The following is a 27856-nucleotide window of genomic DNA, read 5'->3' as shown; positions in this document are numbered from 1 at the left end:
TTTTAAGTATTTTTTTATCTTGAAAAGTTATGTAATGTCGTGTGTGATATTGTTAAGGTAGTTTATGACCAAATAGAATATCATATGTATGAAGTAATATCAGATGTGCAAGGAGGAGTGTAATAAAACGCAAAATACTTTACAATAAAAAATTTATTGATATAATAATTATTTATTTATAACAATCGAAAGGGGCGCGGGCCCTCAGCTATTCTACCGTGACCTTACTCCTTTGTACTTCCTACGACACACATTATTGCCAGTCCCGGAGCCCTAACTTTAAAGTAAGCTGTATAAATATAAATTATTCGAAATAAAAGCACTTAAAAATGTTCACACATAATTTTGAAAGCGGAGGCCGCCGGGACGATCCTATTATCATTACCGATACAATTTAGAATGTAGAATATCCTCACATTAGATATATTTACAAAGCTAAGAATGCCCTGCTTTATTAAGCTACTCTGAATTCTTCACATATGTTACATATACAATTAGTGAGTATTAAGGAGAATAATTGAGCAGTATGCCAATCAAAGAACAGAAATGAGTCCGTTAAAGATGGCGTTAAAATCTGAAGTGCCGCAAAAATATAGATTGGTACATGAATGCCAATAAAAATTGTAGCGAATGTTGAAAACTAACAATGCAATATTTCGAGAGCAGCTTGATGAAACAGGCTCCCGGCCTAACATGCGTGCTATCACTGCAATCTACTGGATACTTTTTAAGTAACATAGACAAATATTGTAATTTCCATAGCGCATCCTTAAAAACCGGGCCCTGCGCGCTGTTAATAATAAAAGCAACAAATTTGATACTGTCAGTATTTTTGAGTAACACTATCAATTAGTTCATTCGTTTTTATTATAGTAATATAACGTAATAAACAGACTATATAGCAGTTAAATACATCGCATGATAGGCCGACATGTATTAGAAAAACGAAACTCCTAGGCTTAAGCTTGGAGGTTGTGGTCGGTACAAAAATAGAGTGGATAGATCGCTACAAATACCTTAGCTGACTATCATACTTAATGTCTTGGCTTGCCCGCCATTTCATTTAAAACCATAACAACCGCACGATAAGGTCGCTTTTAGTAAAGCCCGCGGGTCCTACGTTAAACCATCCTTAATTTTACTGATATTTTAAGTTCACTTTCAATTGAAATACTCACTAAAATAAATATAAGGTAGGTCTCAAGCATTACATATCTCGCCTTAAATGACACAGTTCAATGTTAATATACGTGGAAAACACACCGTGGGAATATAACCACTCATTTTACGAAATAGCTGCATCTCTCTCAACCAGTTATGTAAGTATGAGACTTCTTATGAAACCAAGTCTTCGGTTAGTTCATGATTTTCGTTCATAATTCATTATTTTAACAAAACTCAGAACTTGAACGCGTATATTCATATTTCATACATAAAGGTCAATAAATAAAGAATATACCGTCTGTTTTTGTTGAAATAATGCATGAATATCGTGAAAATATATAAGTCGCCCGTTTAAAGTAAATGTACGTTAGTACACGTCTTACAAGTAAGATAGCTAATTACTTTCGATTTAGTTAAAACTAATTATAAAGAAACCAACTCGCCGCCATCGAATCTAATCGATAAACTATCAGTCGTTTGGTTCCTACGCCTACGTCACAAACACGCCCGGAGACCCTATGCGAATGAGGACCGCGACCATCATACACCAACAACATCTACATCAGATTGAATTGAGCATATTCAAGACGATAGTCACCGCTTCTCCATACAAACGTAGTCCCCATTTTCTTCGCTGGATATTGATATTATGGAAAATATGTTTACAAATTTTTTTTTAGCTAAGATTCGTTTCACTTTTTTGGATTTTATGATTATTATAAAGAGTAAAACAATTTTTTAAAAGCCTCTCGTAATAGTAAAAAAAACGAAGGTGTATAGCAATGGTTAATTATACATCAAATTGCGTAATAATATTTTATATAATGTTAATATTCAGAGAGGAAAATAAGGACGTTTGTATGGAGAAACCGTCACGTGACTTCGTTCCCTTTCCTCTTGAGACCTAAAGCTAACTACATCTTTCTTTTTTTGGTACACTTTCTACTGAGAAGGACAGGTATAAGTTATTTATCTGTCCCTGTAAAGCGCACAGCTGTTATAACTGTAATTATTCGCCGTAAGATTTCAATCGACTTGTAATGTGATTCAATATCGACGTTACAGAAGGGTTGTATGGAAAAGATCTCACAGAAATCGTAGATACTTCAGCGATAATACCTATTTGAAACTACTACTTGATCTGTTGTTGTAGTTTATTTAGATATTTGTATAGAATATTAGACATGTGTATTGCCTTATGGTTTATGGTACACGGTCCTCGTCTAACCCTAGTTAACCTACGTATCTGATCACTCATAATCTCAACCCCACACTCCGGTTACCTAGCATCCAGTTGCAGAAAATCCTTAGCAGTATGAAACTATGGCTTTTATAGAAAATAAGACTGCACAATTTAGTTTTTATGAATGCTCCTGCAACTAGGAATGTCGGAGCTTCAATTCACAATTATTGTACGATACAAGTCCAAAGAAATAAGTTATACATAGTTATGTTTCATAACATGTTTTAAATTTAATTAGAAGAGCGTTCGGATATCAGTTATACGTAGCGAAAGCTAAGTTACAGTGAAGATAACATGTCATTAGTATCGTAAGTACAAAATACAATTTATTATAGATCCGAACACTCTTTGACAAGTCAGCAATTGTGTTTCCCGCCGAAAACATTTTTATATATAAATTGAAATATTGCACTAGGAATGGCACGCGTATTGCACATGATTCTTTAAAAAGTTAATGTTTAGTTACGAAGGAAATTCATATTGTGTTGCCAAGTACTAAGCATTATTTCAAATTGCGACATTTTTTCTGCGCGATAAGGTTGTAGTGACAGGCGAGCCTGTAAACGCCCTTCTTAGTTATTAAATTTCCAAGCAAATTGTTACAAAAGCCGAGAAATTGTCTCGAATTTGGTATTTAAAATGAATCCGACGGGACTCCTCACAAGCCATATTAACTTGGTTTAAATTATACGATCGACAATTAAATTGATACTAAATATTTGGCAGCCGCGTAATACGTCATAATAAATCGAGCGCTTCGCCCGCCGACTTGAACGATGAGTTTACACAAGTTTTACTCCCCATTTTGACAGATGACATTGCTATAGTATGCATTTTATGAGATGATTTTTTCGGTTCGGGACCTAATCTGTTATAATATAACTACAGAGATGAATTCAGTCGATCGACCAAATACCGTAAAGTAGCGAAATGAGAATGCAAGTTCTTGATTCGTCTAAATGGGGCTTTAATGCAGTAATAAAGTACTATGCGAGTCTTCAATAAACATCATGTTGAATGTGGTATCACATTTTGCTGTAGTTTTTTGTTTGGGCCAGTGTTGTTAGTGAACATTTTGAATGACATAATTGGTACCTTTAACACCCGCCATGGGATCATCCATAATTACAAGTAAGTTAATTACAAGCAATACATTGAAATGCGTTGACAACTGTTGGGTGATTGTGATTGAAAATACGCAATTAGGAACAAAATATAAAAGCTCCTACCTCGTTATTTATAATCGTTTATGAAATTATAAATAACAAACACAATAGGAGTCAAAACTCTTGTCTTATTGGACGGAAGATCTGTTACACCAAAGGTCAAAAAGTTAGTTTCGAATATAAATATGTGAAAACAAAATACATATTGATACAGTAACGACTCATTTACTTTACAGTGTAGTATAGAATTTGTTGTTTGCGTTTCGGTATTATGTACAAAAATTTAACAGAGTTTAGAATCACGTTTCACCGCATTTTCTTACCTCCACTATTTATTACGATGTTAGATATTTGTTTTTTGTCCCTAGTTCTAGGATTAGATCTAGTTAGGGGACAGCGTCTATCGTTTCGTATCGATTATATACTATAATGGCGTCCAAAATCATAGTATTATATTATTGGCGATTAACAACTATGTCTCTTGTTACAATCTTATTTTTGAGGTACTCAAATCATAGTTTTTTATTGAGGCAACACGATGAACGAGTAAGAGAAAAGTCGATAGACTTATCTTTAGTTGGTATCAGTCTTGCTTTGCTTGAGGATGTCGATGCTTGGTTGTGGTGGAGGTCGGTTGTCGTGCGAGGCGCTCCCGGCGGGCGCGCTTTCTGTGAACAAACACGACATTAGCATGACGGTGTTTCGTCGACTTTAAAAAGAGAGGCTCGGATACCGGTTACATTTCTAAACCGTTATCAGGTACTTGGCGTAAAACCTTTTAATTTCGGTTTCGCTCGAAAAACTGTTATTTTTAAACCAGTTTTTATGAGAAGAGTTCTTGTCAAATTTACCGGATTAGAGCAATAAAAACCGGTTTCTTCCTACGTCGGTGTCTATGTTTACGTGGCACACCAACCAGCAGCGGCCGTTTCGTCGCTCGTCGAATAAACCGGTTTTTTATGTCGACATAAAATTCTTAAAACGTTATAAAAGTTCGGAGGAAAACCCCAGCCTTGTTAAAAAGTATGATATGTATTACTATAGTAGAATTGACTCGGAAAAACGAGGTTAAATACTTTTTAAATTTCAATCATTTAAATCAGAAAACACTTAATTGTGGCAGTTTTCATCACAATACATAGGGACTTCAAATGACAATTTCCTTTTCCTTTCTCCTTGGTAACATTCTTTAGACATTTCACAAGGAGATTTGACTCGATATACACCGTATGCCTTCTTGTTGGAGTCAACGTTCCCTTCGCCTTTCACATACCCTGGGGTTAGAGCTGGAGGTTACTGTCTCGGGGACATTCCCACACTATTCCCCTGTCAGCACATAATGATGTGGTCTTCATGGTACAGACCACCTCCAAGTACTAAATAGACTCCAAAGACATAAGGCAATCGAGTTCACCATACATCGCTCCCGTACAAATTTAGTATGGAAGCGAAACCGCAATATAAAAAATAAGCATTAGGGGTGTACCTGGACTGTTATAGTATAAAATGGTGGAGAATACAACTTACTCGTGCCGCTCAAATCGTAGTATTTTACAAGAAAAATTGGACCTGTGTGGTGAACTCATCCTGTTTGTAAACTATGGGTCACGGAGGAAGGGTCTCGACTCACACTAGCAGCGCGGGCCCCACAGCCGCTGCGAGTAGTCGTCGGAGGCGGAGGCGAGCACGTCGTGGTGCACGGGGTTCCACGCCACGGCGTTGGCTGTGTAGTCTGTGGGTCAGGGAGGAAGGGTCTCGACTCACACTAGCAGCGCGGGCCCCACAGCCGCAGCGAGTAGTCGTCGGAGGCGGAGGCGAGCACGTCGTGGTGCACGGGGTTCCACGCCACGGCGTTGTCTGTGTAGTCTGTGGGTCACGGAGGAAGGGTCTCGACTCACACTAGCAGCGCGGGCCCCACAGCCGCAGCGAGTAGTCGTCGGAGGCGGAGGCGAGCACGTCGTGGTGCACGGGGTTCCACGCCACGGCGTTGTCCGTGTAGTCTGTGGGTCACGGAGGAAGGGTCTCGACTCACACTAGCAGCGCGGGCCCCACAGCCGCAACGAGTAGTCGTCGGAGGCGGAGGCGAGCACGTCGTGGTGCACGGGGTTCCACGCCACGGCGTTGGCTGTGTAGTCTGTGGGTCACGGAGGAAGGGTCTCGACTCACACTAGCAGCGCGGGCCCCACAGCCGCAGCGAGTAGTCGTCGGAGGTGGAGGCGAGCACGTCGTGGTGCACGGGGTTCCACGCCACGGCGTTGTCTGTGTAGTCTGTGGGTCACGGAGGAAGGGTCTCGACTCACACTAGCAGCGCGGGCCCCACAGCCGCAGCGAGTAGTCGTCGAAGGCGGAGGCGAGCATGTCGTGGTGCACGGGGTTCCACGCCACGGCGTTGGCTGTGTAGTCTGTGGGTCACGGAGGAAGGGTCTCGACTCACACTAGCAGCGCGGGCCCCACAGCCGCAGCGAGTAGTCGTCGGAGGCGGAGGCGAGCACGTCGTGGTGCACGGGGTTCCACGCCACGGCGTTGTCTGTGTAGTCTGTGGGTCAGGGAGGAAGGGTCTCGACTCACACTAGCAGCGCGGGCCCCACAGCCGCAGCGAGTAGTCGTCGGAGGCGGAGGCGAGCACGTCGTGGTGCACGGGGTTCCACGCCACGGCGTTGGCTGTGTAGTCTGTGGGTCACGGAGGAAGGGTCTCGACTCACACTAGCAGCGCGGGCCCCACAGCCGCAGCGAGTAGTCGTCGGAGGCGGAGGCGAGCACGTCGTGGTGCACGGGGTTCCACGCCACGGCGTTGTCTGTGTAGTCTGTGGGTCAGGGAGGAAGGGTCTCGACTCACACTAGCAGCGCGGGCCCCACAGCCGCAGCGAGTAGTCGTCGGAGGCGGAGGCGAGCACGTCGTGGTGCACGGGGTTCCACGCCACGGCGTTGTCTGTGTAGTCTGTGGGTCAGGGAGGAAGGGTCTCGACTCACACTAGCAGCGCGGGCCCCACAGCCGCTGCGAGTAGTCGTCGGAGGCGGAGGCGAGCACGTCGTGGTGCACGGGGTTCCACGCCACGGCGTTGTCTGTGTAGTCTGTGGGTCAGGGAGGAAGGGTCTCGACTCACACTAGCAGCGCGGGCCCCACAGCCGCAGCGAGTAGTCGTCGGAGGCGGAGGCGAGCACGTCGTGGTGCACGGGGTTCCACGCCACGGCGTTGTCTGTGTAGTCTGTGGGTCAGGGAGGAAGGGTCTCGACTCACACTAGCAGCGCGGGCCCCACAGCCGCAGCGAGTAGTCGTCGGAGGCGGAGGCGAGCACGTCGTGGTGCACGGGGTTCCACGCCACGGCGTTGTCTGTGTAGTCTGTGGGTCAGGGAGGAAGGGTCTCGACTCACACTAGCAGCGCGGGCCCCACAGCCGCTGCGAGTAGTCGTCGGAGGCGGAGGCGAGCACGTCGTGGTGCACGGGGTTCCACGCCACGGCGTTGTCTGTGTAGTCTGTGGGTCAGGGAGGAAGGGTCTCGACTCACACTAGCAGCGCGGGCCCCACAGCCGCAGCGAGTAGTCGTCGGAGGCGGAGGCGAGCACGTCGTGGTGCACGGGGTTCCACGCCACGGCGTTGACGCAGCGTGAGTGCCCCGCCACCACCGCCACGGGCTCCTCGCCGGAAATGTGCCAGATGTATACCTACAAATTATAATAGTATTTTTTTTTACTGCTACATTATGAAAGGCATTTTGGGTGTGGGTTTAAGAAACATACGAAGTGAGTTTTTTAAAAGGACCACACGAGTGTTTAAATATTATTTATTTTATCTACACACATACTATAAACTGTCTATCAACACGAGTTGCGAATTACCTATTCGCACGTGTGTCATACAAAGTTTTACAGTACGTATGGCCCTTAAAATTTTCGACATACACGTAACGTGCTAATTATCGCACTAGCGTTAAAAACGTACGAAACACGTGTGCATTAGTCATTACACATATCGGCTTTCTTAATGCGTGCTGGCTTTCAGCTCGCGCGCCAATTATCGCCTCGAGTGTGGTGACCAACGTAGCACATTTGTATCATAATGTACTATAAAAAAGCAGTTGTAGGAAAAGTACACAAAAGATATAACAATATAAGAGTGCATCATTCCAACAACCTACCTTCAGTTTGATGACACCATCGTTTTTTTTTAAATATATACAATGTCTCTGGCAAATAAGCATATAGCCCGCCTGATGGTAAGTAGTCTCCGTAGCCTATGGACGCCTGCAACTCCAGATATGTTACATGCGCATTGCCGAACCTAACACTCCACACCCTCGTTGAGTTTTGGCAACCTTACTCACCGGCAGGAATACAACGCTACGAGTATATTAAACGTAAAACCTAAATATTATATTTCCTTTACCCCTTCGTAGGACGCACTCTAGGCCGGCGTCGTTCGGCCATTGTCATTTCATTTCATTTCATTCATTCCCAGCGCTACATACAAAATACAGTCTATTGCGTTAGAATTTTAATCAGCTCATGGTCCATCGATATATTTTTATTTATTTTATTCCGCTAAAACTTTGTCAAACGTTAACCATTAGGATAAAAGGCATGTGGAGCGTGTGTGTAAGTGACCTTGTTGTCCTCGCTGCCGCTGGCCACGAAGTCCTGGCGCGCGCCGCCGAAGCACGCGTGGATGGTGAAGTGGCCCTGCGAGAGTCCGCGGAACCGGCGCACTAGCGCGCGGGCACCTGCAATACGATACATACTACAATTTACTGTACGTGTGGAAAGTGGGGCATTATGTACGAGTCAAGAGATGTCTTTACGTAATGGCACTTGCAAACGTACAATAAACGACGTGTGAACAAATCTTGACCGTCGAACGCTCACCATAAAACAAATTGATGCAAAGCAATTTGAGCCATATTGATCTGTGGAAGCACAAGTCGAATACTCAGTCGCTGTGACTTAATTTGTGTTAGTATCACACGTGTGATACTAAGGCGCTCCGCGGGTTAAAATAAATATTGGCGACATAGGTACAGTATTACAGCTACGGTTATGACTTTTCCCCTGAACTTGAATAGTATTATCAAATCAGCAGTTTGTATTATGTTTAGCGATAATAAATAAATTGTACAGAATTCATTTAATACAAAAACACATACAGTCAAATTTTTAGATTAATTATTTTTTTCTAGGGACTACCCGAGCGCACGGCATTATTGTCAAATAATGGGTTGCACACAACACTCACTACGTCATTCGCAAATGGTTCCTCCACACTATCCACCGACGACCCAACACAATTTTCCCACTCGGAGGCACTGACCAACCACAATCACGGTTAAAATTCGGATGACTAATCTTGCAAGCCCCTGACGACTCTCCTCGGTACGGAGTGAAACAAGTCGAGCGTTTCCCGTCGTCCCCTTTCCTCTTAAAATCGCATGCCCCGAACAGTATTCTCCATTAACAACCGCCAACAAGGTAGTCAACGAAGAAGAATCTCGTGAGTCATGTACTGGTACATGCATAGCGGCGCTATTAAAAAGGAACTAAAAGCAACGGTTATTAGTTTATGTTTAAATAGCGCCGCCATCCACTTGAAGTCATCCACAAGTAGAACACGAAAAGATACTACAGATAGGAAGACAACCAGGACAGCAAATACTCACGAATGTCCCAGAGATGCACCCCCTGGTTGGCCACGTTGAGCAGCAGCAGCGAGTCGGCCGCGTCCACACACAGCGCCATCACCGCGTGCTCTTCTTGGATTCTGTACAAATACACACAAAAATGGATTGTACCTCTATTCTATTTCGTTATTTATTATCATCTGATTTTTTATACGGTGTGGAAAACTACGAGTAGTATAAATTAAACGTTCGCTACGTTACTCTTCGTAACGATCGACGATTCTCTCTTAGAAGAATTGGCATTCATCAGGTGACCATCATCAGTGCAAAAATTGAGGACAATATTATTCGCAATACATATTTAGTGTTGACATCGAATATTAGAAATAGATAAAATGGAAGAAATTCTAATACTTTCTCTGATCGACTTTATTTTACCTAGGATCGCCATTCAGTCGCAGAGGAGTGTGTAGATGCCTGCGAGCCTGCCAATCCGACTCGCAGTATACCAAAGTTTATACATTCCAGCCTGCGAGACCTTGGCTCTTGGGTCAGAAAGTTTGGTGACCCCTGGGTTGCAGTCGGTGAGGTCGGTGAAGTCGTAGTGGCGCACGCCGCGCCCGTCGCCGCGCGTGGTCACTACATGTATACACCTGTACTCACAGGTTGCAGTCGGTGAGGTCGGTGAAGTCGTAGTGGCGCACGCGGTGGTGCGTGTCGGCGGCCAGCACGCCGCGCCCGTCGCCGCGCGTGGTCACTACATGTATACAATACACCTGTACTCACAGGTTGCAGTCGGTGAGGTCGGTGAAGTCGTAGTGGCGCACGCGGTGGTGCGTGTCGGCGGCCAGCACGCCGCGCCCGTCGCCGCGCGTGGTCACTACATGTATACAATACACCTGTACTCACAGGTTGCAGTCGGTGAGGTCGGTGAAGTCGTAGTGGCGCACGCGGTGGTGCGTGTCGGCGGCCAGCACGCCGCGCCCGTCGCCGCGCGTGGTCACTACATGTATACAATACACCTGTACTCACAGGTTGCAGTCGGTGAGGTCGGTGAAGTCGTAGTAGCGCACGCGGTGGTGCGTGTCGGCGGCGAGCACGCCGCGCCCGTCGCCGCGCGTGGTCACTACATGTATACAATACACCTGTACTCACAGGTTGCAGTCGGTGAGGTCGGTGAAGTCGTAGTGGCGCACGCGATGGTGCGTGTCGGCGGCGAGCACGCCGCGCCCGTCGCCGCGCGTGGTCACTACATGTATACACCTGTACTCACAGGTTGCAGTCGGTGAGGTCGGTGAAGTCGTAGTGGCGCACGCGATGATGCGTGTCGGCGGCGAGCACGCCGCGCCCGTCGCCGCGCGTGGTCACTACATGTATACACCTGTACTCACAGGTTGCAGTCGGTGAGGTCGGTGAAGTCGTAGTGGCGCACGCGGTGGTGCGTGTCGGCGGCCAGCACGCCGCGCCCGTCGCCGCGCGTGGTCACTACATGTATACACCTGTACTCACAGGTTGCAGTCGGTGAGGTCGGTGAAGTCGTAGTGGCGCACGCGATGGTGCGTGTCGGCGGCGAGCACGCCGCGCCCGTCGCCGCGCGTGGTCACTACATGTATACACCTGTACTCACAGGTTGCAGTCGGTGAGGTCGGTGAAGTCGTAGTGGCGCACGCGATGGTGCGTGTCGGCGGCGAGCACGCCGCGCCCGTCGCCGCGCGTGGTCACTACATGTATACACCTGTACTCACAGGTTGCAGTCGGTGAGGTCGGTGAAGTCGTAGTGGCGCACGCGGTGGTGCGTGTCGGCGGCCAGCACGCCGCGCCCGTCGCCGCGCGTGGTCACTACATGTATACACCTGTACTCACAGGTTGCAGTCGGTGAGGTCGGTGAAGTCGTAGTGGCGCACGCGGTGGTGCGTGTCGGCGGCCAGCACGCCGCGCCCGTCGCCGCGCGTGGTCACTACATGTATACACCTGTACTCACAGGTTGCAGTCGGTGAGGTCGGTGAAGTCGTAGTGGCGCACGCGATGGTGCGTGTCGGCGGCGAGCACGCCGCGCCCGTCGCCGCGCGTGGTCACTACATGTATACACCTGTACTCACAGGTTGCAGTCGGTGAGGTCGGTGAAGTCGTAGTGGCGCACGCGATGGTGCGTGTCGGCGGCGAGCACGCCGCGCCCGTCGCCGCGCGTGGTCACTACATGTATACACCTGTACTCACAGGTTGCAGTCGGTGAGGTCGGTGAAGTCGTAGTGGCGCACGCGATGGTGCGTGTCGGCGGCGAGCACGCCGCGCCCGTCGCCGCGCGTGGTCACTACATGTATACACCTGTACTCACAGGTTGCAGTCGGTGAGGTCGGTGAAGTCGTAGTGGCGCACGCGGTGGTGCGTGTCGGCGGCCAGCACGCCGCGCCCGTCGCCGCGCGTGGTCACTACATGTATACACCTGTACTCACAGGTTGCAGTCGGTGAGGTCGGTGAAGTCGTAGTGGCGCACGCGGTGGTGCGTGTCGGCGGCCAGCACGCCGCGCCCGTCGCCGCGCGTGGTCACTACATGTATACACCTGTACTCACAGGTTGCAGTCGGTGAGGTCGGTGAAGTCGTAGTGGCGCACGCGGTGGTGCGTGTCGGCGGCCAGCACGCCGCGCCCGTCGCTGCGCGTGGCCAGCGCGTTCACGCGCACGCCATCCCAGCTGTTCAGCAGCTGGCCCTGCAAACATTACACACATTCTTACCTTTTAGGAGTCGTTTTCTATGTTTTTGAGGTCAGAAATTACAAATAACTGGTGATTTTTATGATCTTTTGTTAATAGGATGCAGTTTTCCTTATTCTTAATGTGTTAAGCAAGAAGCAAACAAGAAAGATATATTGTTCTACTGTGTATGAGTTAACCGCAGTTATGGCGAACGCGGATCCACGTACGAGGAAACTATTTGAAAAAAAAAAATCAAACAAATATTAATGAAAAGAAATTTTAATTTTCATCCATCCAAGTGTCCTTGGGCCCATTTCTCGAACGGTATTAGTTTAATATTATTAGTGTGTTGCCATGGTGACTTATACAACTTGACAGTTCTTGGACTGTTATTTTCTGGGTCACTCCTCCAAAGCGGAAGTCCTCTTGTGAATTTGAGAAATTTCAATTGAAATAGAGAGTGAAGTAACGGCCCACCTCCTTGCTGCAGTGGTAGAACTGGCCGCGCGCGCCGCCGCACACGAACTTGTCGGAGCCCGCGTGCCACGCCACGGCGGTCAGCGAGTCCTCTTGTGAGTGCGACATTTTCGTCGCCAGGGTCTCCGTCTGAAATTGTATTTGTGTCGCATCACGCTATTTGCGAATCTGGAGGAGGAGGGCCAACATGACTATGGTACAACATTTGATATGTGACCATTTGAGCAACCATGAAATCCCGAAGAATAATAAGCACAGAAAACGTCAGCATCTGATTAGAGGAAATTTATAGAACAGCATTTTTAACAGATTCTAGGTTCTCGAAATTCTCAAGTACGACCTACGTTAGAAAAGCAGGTAAAATATTTATAGAAATTTGTGAGCGATATAATGGTCACCTCCATGTTCCATATCCACAGGTCCGGGCAGTCCTCGGGGCCGGCCGCGATGAGCCAGCGCCCGTCCGGGCTCCAGGCCAGGTACGACACGCCGTACGAGTGCCCTTCCAACGACTTCCTGCAATCACACATTGTATACTGGTTACCGATCATGTCGCTTCAGTGTGTAGAACTAAGGTCGGCGCCACCGGTATTCGACAGCGTTGCCAAGACAAGCCTCCATCCGCCAAGTCCACACCGTGGGAGGAGGAACTTCGTTCAAATAAATTGCAATTGCAAACAGCCAGGTAGTCTATCTTGATATTGTGAAGCACTGTTGCGAATGCAACTTATTATTATATAAAAATATTCCCAATGCAGTAGCTAAACGCAGCCGGCGGGCTCGGCTAGTATTCGGAGGCTTTTCAAAAGCACTAATAGGAGCGCTCCACATATTTTGTATCGCGGCCAATTAGAAGCATCTAAATTTAAACCACTTTAAAGCAAGAAATATTACTTTGCTAATCCGCGAGAAAATAACGTGTTAGTCAATCAGTGCTAACCCGTTATACTTACTTGCGTATTTTTACATGCAATTAATGTTCCCACCCTCCCACCTCAAAAATAAATACGCAAATAAATATAACAACCCAGTGGAGTTTTGTACTTCTGGTGGTGGGTTGTTATATTTATTTGCAATGTAATATTTCTTGCTTTAATTAGCATGGATTTCCGCAAAGTAACGCCTGATTCTATTAATTATTTAAACCACTTTTGTACTGATCAAATATTGCAAATTGACTCTTTCATCATCCTCCATACTATCAACACCCACTTTCTACATTTAACCGTTTTGGCAAGAACCCTTGTAAACCAGTACCTTTTGGAAGATTATACTTCACTTTATTATTAATCGAAGTTTTATTTGAGTCGTCGAGATCCTGACCTGCACGGCGGTTACAAACACTTTTAAACTAGGGGCATAAACTGGTGGTTATATTTGTTCAGACTAAGAGCGCTTTCACATTGTTCGATCCGACATCAGATGTCGGATGACCTTTTGAGAAAAAGAGCTGTCAGAAAATGCCCTATAGCATCAAGTCCTTTTAATTGTATATTAACGCTTTCTTTTGAATAACAAACAATAATTACATGCATAAAAAATATAAATAGGGGAAATTTTTCTTTTCGATTCTTTGTAGTCGTGTCCGACATCCGATATGACGTCGAGATAATAGACGTGACCAAGGTCTGGTTGAGCGTGTGATTAAAAGTAGCCGCCATTAATTGTCAGTTAATGGTTCGATTGATGTAAAAACAGACACCTAAGGGCATTGTTTCTTTAGCGAGAAATGGTATTCGACATTGTGATTTTTCGGAGCAGCGATCTTCCAAAACAATAACTTTGGTCTGTGCAATGAATTCGATTGCAGTTCCTATTCATGACAATGATATAATAAACTTTCATATTTATTTCATTACTTACGAATTAATCTATTTTTGTTGATAAATATTCGCATACCGTATTCGTTACACTCCTTTTTAGGGTTCCGTAGTTACACAATTGCTCTCTTTCGGGAGCTCGTTAGCACGTACAGTTATAGCTTGCTGAGGCGCGACTAGAGAACGACTGTACAATTTGTACTAGCCGCTTCAATTTTGTAAGAGTTATAATTGATACCTGAAGGCGAGGCGCCGCGCCTGCGGGTCGTAGTCCCAGATCATGACGGTGTTGTCTTTGGAGCCCGAGGCGAGCTTACTGCCGTCGGGGGACCACTTGCAGTACCACACTTCGTCGCAGTGCTCGTTTAGAACCTGCGTGAATAAGAAATGTAATTTAATCATTTGAAACGGTTTTATAAATGTTATCAAATCAGTTAACACGCGAGATCTGATTAGTTATAGACAGACGGCGGAATAAATCTGTAAACAGCGCAGTATCAACAGCGTCCACCTAGCTTGCAGGGCCTACAGTCTGTTTTTTTTTCGAAATTGAAAATTTATAACCGCAAAGTAGTGGTAACTTTGCAATGAATTATAGGAAGCATTAGGTTTTGTACCTGCAGGGGATGTATGGGGAAGGAGTCGGGCGAGCACTGGTGGTCCTGCAGCAGACTGAAGGGGATGCAGTCGGGCGGCGGCCGCGGTGCTGCGTGGAAGCGGCAGCGGGCCACCTAAACAGGAATAAACAATCGTAATAAACTAAAAAAACAATTTGTTATGAAATTATAAACTGTAATTGATCACAATTGATGACGATCCAAATCTCGGCTAGTGGATATGGCGTCAACCGAGAACGCAGAAGACGCTGGCATGATTTCGATCCCAGCTGGAAGCCTTGGTCACTTCATCTTTCGTATATGGTATATATTTAAGTTTATGATCCAACTCTCGGTTAACGATTGAACCAAGTCATTTATTGAATTAATCGCGGGTGGTGAGACAAAATCATTAGATTTGATCTATCCTCGTAAGGCCCAAGGTCCTACCTATAGGACTTATTCAGTTCGATGAAATTTAAATCATATTTAATTAGGACAGAGTTGCATTTGTTTTGTTTCGTGCAATTTTCAAACAAAATAAAATCTACTGTATTCCGTGCACTATAGGTTCAAATTCCAGTGGCAAATTTTGGATTTTTCATTTCTATGGCTGGGCCTTAAGAGGATATAGCACCACTGGTATGTACGCACCTGTGCCTGAGCGGCCTGCGCGAGCAGCGCGCGCAGCCGGTGTGGCGGCATCATGAGTGCCGGCGGCAGAACTGCTTGTACGCGTTGTAACACACGCGCTCTGCTGTCCGCGCCGGCACCCGGCCATCTAGAAATCGAAACACTGCTCAGTAAATGTTTCTAGTGGGTCTTTTGATACATTCCGCGTACGATTTGGTGCGATAATAATATTCCAATTCATTTGTTGGTCTCAGCTTAGTATAAGCTTGAAGTTGAAGAGATCGGAGATGGTGCCACCAAGCCTGAAAGTCCGCAGGACAAGAAACGGTCAACCGAATCTTCCCAATTTAGTACTACACTCTCGTTCCAGGTTCACGGAGGCTGAGCGTGGCCGAGGCGGCATACCCACCTAGCGCGCTGGTGCAGCTCCGCGGGGTCGGCGCACATCATGAGCGCCGACAGGCGGTGCACGCGCGCCGTGTCGTGCCCGAGCGGCGTGAGCTCGTTCCGGAGCACGTGCAGCGCGTCGAGCGCGCGCCCGGCTTCCAGGTGCTCGAGGTACTTCTGCTCGAGGACCACGAACTTCATCTCCTGCAGACAATATTGTTGAAATACACATTTTTTATTTTCATTTGAAAGTGGGTCGTTGTTGTTCTAAAAAGTGTGCAGACAATGATACTTTCTGCTCTAGAGCACTGTATTTTCTAAGTAGGCTTTTTCTTTTTTTACGATAAGCAATATTAATTTTGGTTTGTAATTGATTTATTGTACAATTTCCATTCTGATAATTAACTCCCCATGCCATAAATAACGATATTTTTTTACTTTCCTCTTATTAGAAATAAAATATAGTATTTAACTGGGGTGAAAGGCAGGCACTATTTCAGTCTCGGAATATTGGTGCTCAAACGCAGTGAGCTAAACTACCTCGACAGATATGGTTGCCTTTCATTTCATTGGTTACGTACATACGTTTGCAATTTGTATAGACAGATCAAATCTCATGACATACTTCATTTAAACCTGAACTTCATTTGATTCAGAAGTAAATAAGAGCTCAACGAGGGTGCGGAGTGTTAGGGTCGGCAACGCACACGTAACTCATCTGGAGTTGCAGGCGTCCATAGGCTACGGAGACTGCTGTCCATCAGACGACCGTATGCTTGTTTGCCACCGACTTATGTGTAGTATTGAATTCAATATATATTTATTTCAGACCAAATACAGTCCATATCCATATTTGTTAGTTAAGTACAGTAAAAAAAATGTAAAAGATTTTTTTTTCAAATCTCAAGTCTGGCATGTCACACTAACTCGGGGTCTATAAGAAATCTCATTATTATTAATTAAATAGGTACCTGTTTTTCAATATTACGTGCAGGTATAGTTATATTATGGGATTTTAACAATTTTATATTCCTCGAAGTCGAACTTCATACGCGATATGAAAAATTTCAAAATTTAAATAATTTCAACGAAAAGCTTCGTAGCTTCAAACGACTGACCTTGAAGTGTATTAATAGGCTTTAATTAGATGGTTAACTTGAAGTGAACTTTTTGTTTGTTATTACAATTTATATATATATATATATGTATATATATTTTTTTTTGTTTTTTGGTTCGTTTGTACGGGTTTTTTTTTGTAACTACGATAAGACAACTCAGAAATTATATTTCTAGTTTAGTACAGGAACATCACAGGAAACTGTGAGTCTATAAGTCTGATTATCCTATATTGTAATAATTTATTACTAAAAGAGACTGTTCTACATAAAGAAAATAAGTAAATAAATAATTTTTACACAGTTTAATTCATATTTGAGGAAGGTAGCAATAATAGGTAAACGTAATAAAAACTTTTATATTTCATCTTTGTATAAACATAACAAATATTTACAGTCGTTAAAAAAAAATTAACAAATAACAATAGTTTTGGGGTTAGCGAGGGCCACGGTTTAGTGTCCCTTCTTGAAGTCCCAGTGCTTGTGGTGCTCGTGACCGCCCTTTTTGCCATGGTCATGGTGGCCGTGATGAAGCTCGTGGTGGCCGTGCTCACCGTGGTGGCCCTTGTGGTGGTGGTGGTGACCGCCGTGCTCATGGTGTCCCTTCTTGCCGTGGTGGTGCTCGTGGTGTCCGCCGTGCTTGTGTCCCTTGTGGAAGTGACCGCCCTTCTTGTATCCGCCTTCGTGGTGGTGTCCGCCGTGGTGCTCATGGTGGCCCTTTTCACCGTGGTGGTCGTGGAAGTGCTTGTCCTTTTTGAACTCGTCGTGTTTCTCGATGCCATGGTGTCCCTTGGTGTCGTGACCCTTGTGCCAGTGGCCGTGCTCCTCGTGGCCGTGGCCATGGTCGCCCTTTTCTCCGTGATGGTGGTGGTGATGGTAGCCGTCATCGTGGTGGTGGTGCTTCTTGTGTCCGCCGTGTTCGCCATGGTGGCCCTTGTGTCCCTCGTGGTGGTGGTGGCCGTGCTTGCCATGGTGGTGCTCGTGGTGGCCCTTATGGCCCTTGTGTCCCTTGTGGCCGCCCTCGTGGTGGTGGTGCTCGTGGTGTTCGTGGCCGCCGCCCTTGTCCCAGTGGCCGCCGTGGTGGGAGGCGGCGGGCTCCAGGTCGGCGTCGCGTTTCTCCCGGATGTCCCGGGCGGCGACGGCGGCGAGGGCCGCGAGACCGATCAACACTACCACACTAACTCTCATGGTTAGTCAACTGAAGTGAGCTTGTTGACTGATAGCTGCATCAGTTGCAATGCCCTTTTATACCGATTACAAAGCGGTTAAGAAAGTTTGCGTCGCTCAGTAGAGTCAAGGTTACTGTAATGAACTCTTAGTTAAATTTAGTATTTCCGATAGAGAACATCACTTTAAAATGTATAGAATCCAAGATATATTAGTTAATACTAATAAAAAATATGTATTTTTTAAGCAGTTTAGGTAATAGCTGGTTCAGAAAAAAAACTTGATGACTGAATGTTAAAGAGAAAGTCATGCAATACGTCTTGGTACGATGTTTCTATTTTACTTTGTTTCATAATTATTTTACATTTTACATGAAATATTATTTACATTATTAGTGGAAAACATACTTTTGAGTTTAAATATTTCTTAAAGACTGTTATATTGATAGAGTATTAATCATTGCCAGAATAATTGTTACATTTAAACCTACAATAGCAATTTCATGGAGTTGGGGACATATTTATATGCAAGTACTGACGAATAGGTATAGAAGATAAGTAGGTGATATGTGAAGTGATGATGACGTCAAAGTTAACTGGTTAGGTCATCCCGACAACTATTCCATGGAGTTAATAATACACATTGCCTAAAATGTACTTTTTTGTACCTATCAATTACTTGAATTAAATATTAATTATATAGGTATATATTTTCATACAAGTTGAATTGCTTCTATTACTTTACGGAGATTGCATTATTAAGAAAGTTAAATAGGCCACCCAATGTTTTAATTTATCATAAAATTGCAAATTTCGATGTCATAATTATTGTGTGTAATAGTGAACACAAAACATGCTTAGGTAAGCACTATTTTATAAAATTTTATTTCACTATAAAGGTCACAGCTCATTAGAGCCACCCCGCACCCGACCCTCACCGCCTCGCCTCGAGCGGTTAGTATTCTTCGTATGGATTTCTATGGGCATGCGCTCACTACATCAACTTCGTACCACCACCGGATAAGTTGATGTAGTGAGCGCATGCCCATAGAAATCCATACGAAGAATACTAACCGCTCGAGGCGAGGCGGTGAGGGTCGGGTGCGGGGTGGCTCTAATGAGCTGTGACCTTAAGCTTTCTTTCGCAGAATATTCATTTCATAGGAAAAAAAAAATCTCTTTCCTACAACATTTATAATAGTTAAAATATATATACACTTAGGAGCAAAACTGTCCCAATAGAAGCATATTAGTAGAATGTGGAGAAGTTTATGTCGATCGAGGGGAGGGGCACATGATTAATACATAACAGTACTCCTTGAAATTTTCTACAAATCCGCCTAGTATGTGATCTACTTGGCATTTACGTTTATTTTGTAATTTCGGATCGAAAAGTAGAAAAAAACACATTTTTATTCTTTCCAATATTTTTATTTCCTCCTATGGAAACTCCAAATTGGGAACCATTTATAATGAAGAAATCCTTCCACTATAAAATCATCATGAAATTGTTTTAATGGGGCATATTTTTGAAGTTACTTTTAGGTGACTTATAGTTCGGTGCAAAAGTGTACCATTAAAAACAGCCATAGAAAGTGTCTATTAGTTCAATGTTAAAGGCGACTGTTATTCTGCCATAACTAGAAAACTATGTTCACGATTTAAACATATGATACTTCATTTTAGAGAGGCTAAATTTCTTAATTATGTATGGTTTCCTATTTGGAGTTTTCATAGGAGGAACTAGAAATATTGTAAAAAAAAGTGTTTTTTTCTACTTTTCGATTCGAAATTACAAAATAACCGTAAATACCAAGTATAATCATATGTTAAAAAGCTCGGAGGAAAATTTTTTGGACTAAAAAAAGCGAAATGAAATAAAGCGTAATTAAATATTTTAGATAAGTGGGCGCCGATAACTATAACAACATGTTGCCCTTAATTAAAATAAAATACCGGCCAAGAGTTGGACTCACGACCTGAGTGTTCCGTACCGTCACAGTATATTTTACAACTAAACCCTTATAGTTTCGCCATGTCCGTCTGTCTGTCTGTCCAAGGCTTTGCTCCATGGTCGTTAGTGCTAGAAAGCGACAATTTGGCATGGATATATAAATCAATAAAGCCGACAAACTCGTACAATAAAATCTAAAAAAATTTTTTTTTAGGCTACCTCTACACGTAAAGTGGGGGTGAACTTTTTTTTGTTTCAACCCTAGTGTGGGGTATTGTTGGAAAGGTCTTTCGAAACTAATAGTGGTCTTCAACAAACATTTTTTGATGAAGGGAATATATTCCGAGATAATAGCTCCGAAAGAAAAAAAAATATGGGAGGGCCCCCGCTCTAACTTTGTATGTCGTAGTAGTGTTTGTTGTAGTGCCCAAAAAATATTAGAAGTAGAGCTTAAGAAAGATATTAAATGAAAACTATAGCGGACATAGTAAAAAACTTACATCCACGCTATCCACAGTTAAACGTTATTACAACATTAAATGGGTGGTTAAAGTTATTTGCCATTTTTCATGTAAATAAACTAAAAGTTAAGATGAATATTGGTTATTTTACTCATTCTATTTTCATTTAATACTTAATTTCTCTAAAGCAGTTACATTGGCTGTATAAATAATGCCGTTGGCTATTGGCAGTTTCAGTACGAAAGAGTAAAAAATTAAAAAGAGGCATTTCCGCTAATTTTATATTCATATTCATATCCATTTATTGCACTCATGCACAATGCATTATGTCTAGGACTTATTGCTCTACTTTACTTTCTCATGCTTGAATGAACAAAATCATTTTAAAATTTCTGCAGTTTGCTAAAACATGTGTTTTTCATCTATACAGCAATTATCTTTAGACATGCAAAGTCTCCGATTGCAAGTAAGTCTAAAGAAATAAATCATGGCCATACATCTATTACTTTAATTAGGTACTGATTATGCAAATTTGCCTATTTGTTTAACTTTGGTGAAAGGTACCATTTCATCCCTTGGTTAACAATCTACTATATTAATAGCTCCAGTTTAGCTTATTGTGACAGAAGGGTAACTACGTAACCCCACACTGAGCATAACCCGACATGCTCTTGACCGGTTTTTCATTATTTGTTGTTATGCAGAATATTTTTCTTTAATATCACACTGAGTTTAAATATTTTTGGTGATAGACAGAGCCCGGAATTTTAGCGACAAAGCTAGACTGTTGCAATCTATCTAATGTTAGAAACATTTTTATCGATATTGAGTATTATTATATTTAAAAAACACATGCCGATATATTTACATAATTTTATAATCATCAATCAACCTGAGCATCATAACAATTAAGTACAATGAATTTTATAAATTTGCTTCCTTGACGTCGTCGAATGAAGTAGAACGTTAATTTAGTAGGAATACATAAATGGCTTTATAGTGATGAAAGAAACTCCCAGACAATGTTGAGAAATTATTGATTATCTACTCCTATCACTAACTAAATATAATGCTGTGCATGTGCTGCCGTGTGCACTGCCGTGGATAACGAAGAAGATAGTCCATCTGTTTATATACTATAATTTTATACAAACCTCACGTATATTTTTTTTATCTCGTGGAGGTGTTTATTTCTTCCATTACCCAAGTATAGAGTGACATTAAATTTCCATCAAGCTCATTAGATACAAAGTATCAAAGCGCCTTCTCGTGACCAGAGGGCTGGCCTATACTCCACTCACTGGATCATCAATTGTTATCCAGCAGGGGAATACGGCCAGCCGAGCGAACACGACATATGGCATTTTGTTTATTTATAAACAGGTATTTCATTTCAGTGTTTTTATTATATTTTTACCCATTTACCAAAAAATAACTAGAATTGGTTGTAATTAAAACATTATTAGCTGGCAGCCCCGACTCGTTCACCAGTGCGGATTGCGTCTGAACTGTACGTTCCACTCACAAGTCGGCCACGTTACGTACCGCAAGTGAGTGCGGGTGGAGCTGCTCGCCCTGCAGCAGAGCGCGCAGCTCGTGGTCGGCCTCGCCCCAGTCGCCGGCCAGCACGTGCGCCCGGAACGTGGCAGCCGCCGAGAGTTCCAGGGGCAGCCCCTCCATCCCGAGCACGGCTGTATGTCCCAATACAAATTAGACAGTAACTCGCACATTACGTACCGCAAGTGAGTGCGGGTCGAGCTGCTCGCCCTGCAGCAGCGCGTGCAGCGCGCGCAGCTCGTGGTCGGCCTTGCCCCAGTCGCCGGCCAGCACGTGCGCCCGAAACGTGGCGGCCGCCGGGTGCTCCAGGTGTAGCCCCGACTCCTCCATCACCAGGGCGGCGCTGCGTCTGTATAATTTGTGCTTATTAGTAGTTGTACATACTTAATAAATAATCTACTTAGCAAGTTCGAACGTTATTGTAAAGAGGAGAAGAAAGTCAACACTAACAATGAAATAATTTGCTTATTACTAGAATCCATATTATGCATGACTTACTCAAATATTAAATTACCCCTGCATCAAATTCAATTTACTTAATTGACGGCTGGCTGGAGATCAGTATATTTAAGAACCGATACGACAAAAGACACATTTGAATTTAACATAAAGGTTATATGGTCTTGTCTTTGTATAAATTGCCTGGTTTGGACGAGGTAACAGGGTATGTACCTGTGCAAGATGGAAAATGACTAGTTTTAGTTATCTACAACAGGCTTAACCACTGCAAAACTCCAGGCGGCAGATCTGTGCAAGTGCCTTGTCTTTTGTGTTAAGTAAAAATAAAATGTGCTCGCAAGAGCGAGGCTATAAGCAACTGCCCTGATCGCCATCCACATAAGACCGCTGATAGATTTAAACAGAATAATGTATAGTCCTAATAGCCAAAGGGATCAGCATGGCCCTAGTGGCAATCAAAACGCAGTCAAATTGGGTTCTATGACCTCATGGATTGTATATACAATTGTAAACATCTATTGTCTCTCTTTATCATGATGAGTCTGAATCAATGCTTCTCTACAATTTTATGTACTAATGAATGTATGCTTCATCGGTTTTGTTTGTCAGCATTAAACATGTGTCATTCTCAATGAAAGGGTACCAGATTGTCGCTTATGGATTCCGAGATATCAATGATTTTGTAAATCAAGTCGAAATTGATGAAATTTTGTTTAGTTCAGAAACAGTCTCTAGACGCTTAAAATAACTATGTGTATTGTACATAACTTGGAAAAAAACACGCTTAAAATTTAATGACTAGGGTACCTCATTGTCGTTCATGCTTACGATCGACAATCAAGTAACCTAGAAGTAAAACTTCTTATTTAGAAGGCACGATATAAATACATGTGAAGTTCGGATTCAGACTGCACGTATCGCTGCAGTATTGCAGCGCGACATTACTGCAAGAAACGTCAAATTTACTATAAATTTCTCGATTAGTTGTGTTTTTTTATGCATTTCCTGCAGTAATTAAATAAAATAAAAGCAAATTGACTGCAGTAGTATTGCAGTGTGACATTACTGCCGACTGCATTACTGCCGCAATTGTCAAAATTGTAGTTTTAACTGACAAATCGAGTTTTTGACATTTGCGATAGCAAAGCAGTCAGCAGTAATGTCGCGCTGCAAAACTGCAGCAGTAATGTTTGAATATTTTATGCAAAGTAACATTATTAAGGTAAAGTAACCTTAGTAGGTGAGTATGAAGTTAGGTAGACGTGTTATTGAGGACATTATATTTTTTAAGTCCTTACATCAGGAGGATCCAGCAAGGGGTTATGAATGGCTAACTACTACTATTTTTTTTTTGCTATGGGCCACTGTTTAAGAGTTATTTACAAAAAATTAAAAAAGATACCTTTAAATTGACCTAAAACTACAATGAGTTAGTGGCGACACACACAAAAAAACAGACATAAAAAAGTAATACAAAAAATGAAGACACATAACTGAACCAATATTTATAAAAAAAAATGGATATATCAATAAGACTCATTTCCTCTTTATGTGTCTTGGCGTCGACACTATCGTGCCTCTGCGATGATGCTATGTAGGCTAGTTTTAAATTGTATAATAACATAGTTATTCTGTGATAGTAGTATGTAAGTGCTGTTTAATTTTAAATTGATTTTATTAGAATATGTCTTGATCTCAAAACGCGACAATGAGGTATTCTAAGACTAGGTAGTTAAACTTTAACCTAAAATTATTAGTTAGTAATTAACGGAGAGAATCGTTTCTTCTATCCAATTTGTTTTTTTTTAGTTACTTTCTTTATAATATTTGCAGCAGAAATAAGCAATTATAGCTTTCATTTTGAGAAAAATATGCATGTGGAACCCTTAATCACTTTTCAAAAAAAAATTGTATTCAAAGTACTACTCCTCGAAACCACTTTTTTAGGGTTCCGTACCCAAAGGGCAAAACGGGACCCTATTACTGAGACTTTGCTGTCCGTCCGTCCGTCCGTCCGTCTGTCACCAGGCTGTATCTCATGAACCGTGATAGCTAGACAGTTGAAATTTTCACAGATGATGTATTTCTGTAGCCGCTGTAACAACAAATACTAAAAACAGAATAAAATAAATATTTAAGGGGCTCCCATACAACAAACATAATTTTTTTGCCGTTTTTATAAATAATGGTACGGAACCCTACGTGCGCGAGTCCGACTCGCACTTACCCGGTTTTTATACATAATGTTGTTTTATTTTGTATTATTTTTACACTTTTTGGTTAATTTTATGCATAGACTAATGTGTATGATGCTTGTTGACAATGGACCTAGAACTTGTTCATTAAAAGTCATAAAAAATATTTTATTTATTTTCAAGTTTCAATACCCTACATGCTTTATTTTATAATATCTCAATTATATGTTAAATATTAGACGTCAAATGTCATTTGTTTAGGAATATAATGATTAAAGCACATTTTAAAACCGCTACTTCCATAACTTCACACTTAAACATGGTCTTTTAAACTTTCCAACTTTAAAATCGAATATCTCAAAACTATACATTTACACGGTAAATTTTCAATTAATCATAGAAAAATAAGTACTAAACTTAGAGGCTTGATTCTTTTTGCATATAAAAGAGCATGTTTTGAACTATATGCTGGTAGCCGTAACTCAATACCAATATTAAGTTACCTTTTGATTGAGAATGACACATGTGGTTCATTAATATAAAAACTAGGCACAATGACTGGACTTATCATCTGGTTACATAAAACATACAATAATAGATAAGACAAAAGAAACCATTTTCAATGGTTGCTGGGTCCAATTAGGTAAATTATTGCATTACAACTAATATGATTAAATGAGAATATTAACTGAATATTAGAATGAACTAGATATTAACTGAAAAACATTAAAATGCAGTCAATTTTAATAATAACTATGTTAACGGTACCAATCATGGGACATTTAAGAGAAAATTTGGAGTATTTTTGATATTCCACCGACATCTGTTAAATTTCTACCGCTTTATGCTTTAAAAGTTGAATGTCCAATTAGTCCTTTATGTTTTCTATGTAATTAATGAAAGCTACTGCAATTCGTTTCAATATTTATAAACCATTTAACACTATGGTTTTTTGCTCCAGTCATGGGATGTATAGCGCCATTAATTTTCAAACCAACAAATATCAATGAAAAATTAAACTTAAGCAGCTCTTTGGCTATGCTTTTTGGTAAAATGTTGCCAGTGATTAAAAAGTAATGGTAAATACTTGTTTTAAAAAATTTGTGTATACCATCCCATAACTGGTGCCTGTTCCATTATAGGGGTGTTTACTATAGTTCCTCAGATCTCTAGATTTCGGAAATCCAACTCGTTTGGAATATTGTTGTAGTTCCCTACCTTTATAATGTTACCTTAGTAACATTAAAATAATATTTGAAATATCATATTGGATTAAAATCAACAATCAATAACATCATTGTAAGAAAATGATGAAACCATAAAGCAAAATATTACATAGTCTTTACAAATAACTTGAGTTATCATTAGATTGCCCAGTGTTGTTTACAATCTTGGGTCATGAAATGGAAACTTAACCTCAAATACCTATTCGAAAAAAAAATCAGAATCATCCATAATGACAAAGAACAATTGAATATAATTATTATATGAAGAAAAGTGAAATAAATGTCTTAGCCAAATATGCTTTTAGATCAGCAAACAAAAAGATCAGTAACCTGGCAGCCATTAGGTTAATGACACCCAGTCTAACAGATGTGAATATCTTGTAAGATATATATTATAGGTTATTTAAAAGCATCATTTCTATATTTTTTTTGTGCAAAACTTTTCCTTCTAATAAATAGTATTAGTGAACAACCAGACAAAAAAACATCTAACATAATAAATAGGCATGTTGTTTTGATGCTATGCTCAAGGCTATGCAAAATAGAAACACTATTACATCTTATCAGATATCAGAGCCATGACTTGCACAAATAAGTCATTGTTAAACATTTACTTGTTGTTAGTGTCTCAACATGTTAGATTCAAATTCAAACAACTTAACTTTCAGAAATAAAGAATTTTCAACACAATGACATCCAAACATTGATCTTGCAAGTAATTTTGTTGTAATGGATTTGGAAGCTGAAATCATTACTGTTGTCAGGCAAATTTGTTGCTCAAATGTTAGGTAGCAATGACTTAGATCATGTAATGCATTATCAAGTTTTTTGGTCAAGGCCTCAAGGGTATTAAGTAGCTGGCATTACCTAAGCATCCCACACACCTTGACTTAACTGTTTTATTGCTTAGAAAGGATTCATGGTGTAGCAAACTAGATAAATAGTAAAATTGTAATGTAAAATTGACTAGAATTATAAAGCCCTCCACTAGTTTAACCAGAGATTTGCCCAGCAACATGAATAGCTACTTTGTATATTGCATTAAGATTGATAAGGGGTCTGAGGAACAGTGTAAACATGGCAACTATCATAAGATGATGAGTACTCACTCAAGGCCAATAGAGAGCAGGTGCTGGCCTATGAGGCGAACAATTTCTTGATCAGTCTGGGCCATGCGCGTGCCAGGCGCTGGCGGGGCGCCGTTGCGGTCAGCGTCACCATTGACGTGGGCCGCTTGGCCGTTGGCCGTGGGCTGCTGCATGGCGGGCGCTGGCGGCGACAGCCTGCGGGACCGCTTGCGCGGCGGCCGGTGCCCGGCGCCCTCGTCGCCCGAGTCAGTGGAGGCCAGGCTGGCGGAGCGAGAGCGCCGCGCTGCCCCGAGCGCCGAGCTCAGTCCCGCGCGCGCCGCATCGGCCCGTGCTGGCGCTGCTGACCGCCCGACGCCCCGGCGACGCTCGCGCTCTGACGTCACGACAGTCCACTACGCACCACCCGCGCTCAATGGACCATCTCCCTTTGTTCGTCACGGTGAGCTGTACTTCTCGATTGTTCCCTTTTTATGCCCTTTGTCTGCGAAGCGAAATCGGAGTAGCGATCTTAAAACTCTTTCTCGTTACGAAACTCTTGAAACGCGAGTGCAGTTCGAAGCGTACACAAAAATCAGCTGAAAATGAAGCGACAGCTGTCTTTCTTCGCTGAGTACAACATCGCCCTTCTCTCCGTTTCGAACGACGTTCGTGTCTCATCGAGGCGTTCGGACGCGCATCGGGCGCAATCGTGTCGTAATGTAATGACCTCAAAAATAAAATTATCATGTCATAGAAAAATGGCGCAAGCTAGAACTATTCTAGTTGCACATGCAATAAGTCTTGTTGAAATTCAAACAGGAAATTCATTATTTTTACCTTTATTTAATCCAAAAAGAATATCCAAAT

The 27856-nt window shown here is 42.6% G+C and overlaps 3 protein-coding genes across 3 annotated transcripts; all 3 read right to left on the bottom strand.

The window, feature by feature from the left end:
• Positions 1–135: 135 nt before the first annotated feature.
• On the bottom strand, positions 136–27716 carry LOC133534877 (WD repeat-containing protein 26). The gene is made up of 13 exons (XM_061874176.1): positions 27032–27716; positions 22223–22391; positions 15812–15993; positions 15424–15550; positions 14791–14904; positions 14412–14545; positions 12752–12869; positions 12354–12482; positions 11754–11890; positions 9222–9322; positions 8176–8291; positions 7080–7236; positions 136–4241 (listed from the first exon to the last, which is right to left on the bottom strand). The coding sequence occupies exons 1-12, from the start codon at positions 27181–27183 to the stop codon at positions 7081–7083; spliced, it is 1635 nt and encodes a 544-aa protein (XP_061730160.1). The 5' UTR covers positions 27184–27716; the 3' UTR covers positions 136–4241; position 7080.
• LOC133515517 (uncharacterized) lies at positions 5205–5931 on the bottom strand. Its single transcript, XM_061848063.1, has 5 exons — positions 5889–5931; positions 5746–5841; positions 5487–5573; positions 5353–5439; positions 5205–5305 (listed from the first exon to the last, which is right to left on the bottom strand). Exons 1-5 carry the CDS (start codon positions 5929–5931, stop codon positions 5205–5207), a joined length of 414 nt encoding a protein of 137 aa, XP_061704047.1.
• Positions 17250–18516, bottom strand: LOC133534875 (histidine-rich glycoprotein-like). Its single transcript, XM_061874174.1, has one exon. It carries the CDS (start codon positions 18090–18092, stop codon positions 17358–17360), a length of 735 nt encoding a protein of 244 aa, XP_061730158.1. The 5' UTR covers positions 18093–18516; the 3' UTR covers positions 17250–17357.
• Positions 27717–27856: the final 140 nt, after the last annotated feature.

The sequence above is a fragment of the Cydia pomonella genome, chromosome 2 (genome assembly GCF_033807575.1).
Source record: "Cydia pomonella isolate Wapato2018A chromosome 2, ilCydPomo1, whole genome shotgun sequence".
NCBI lineage: Eukaryota > Metazoa > Arthropoda > Insecta > Lepidoptera > Tortricidae > Cydia > Cydia pomonella.
The sequence above is the reverse complement of the archived record's forward strand: the minus strand, read 5'-3'. Positions and strand labels throughout refer to the sequence as shown.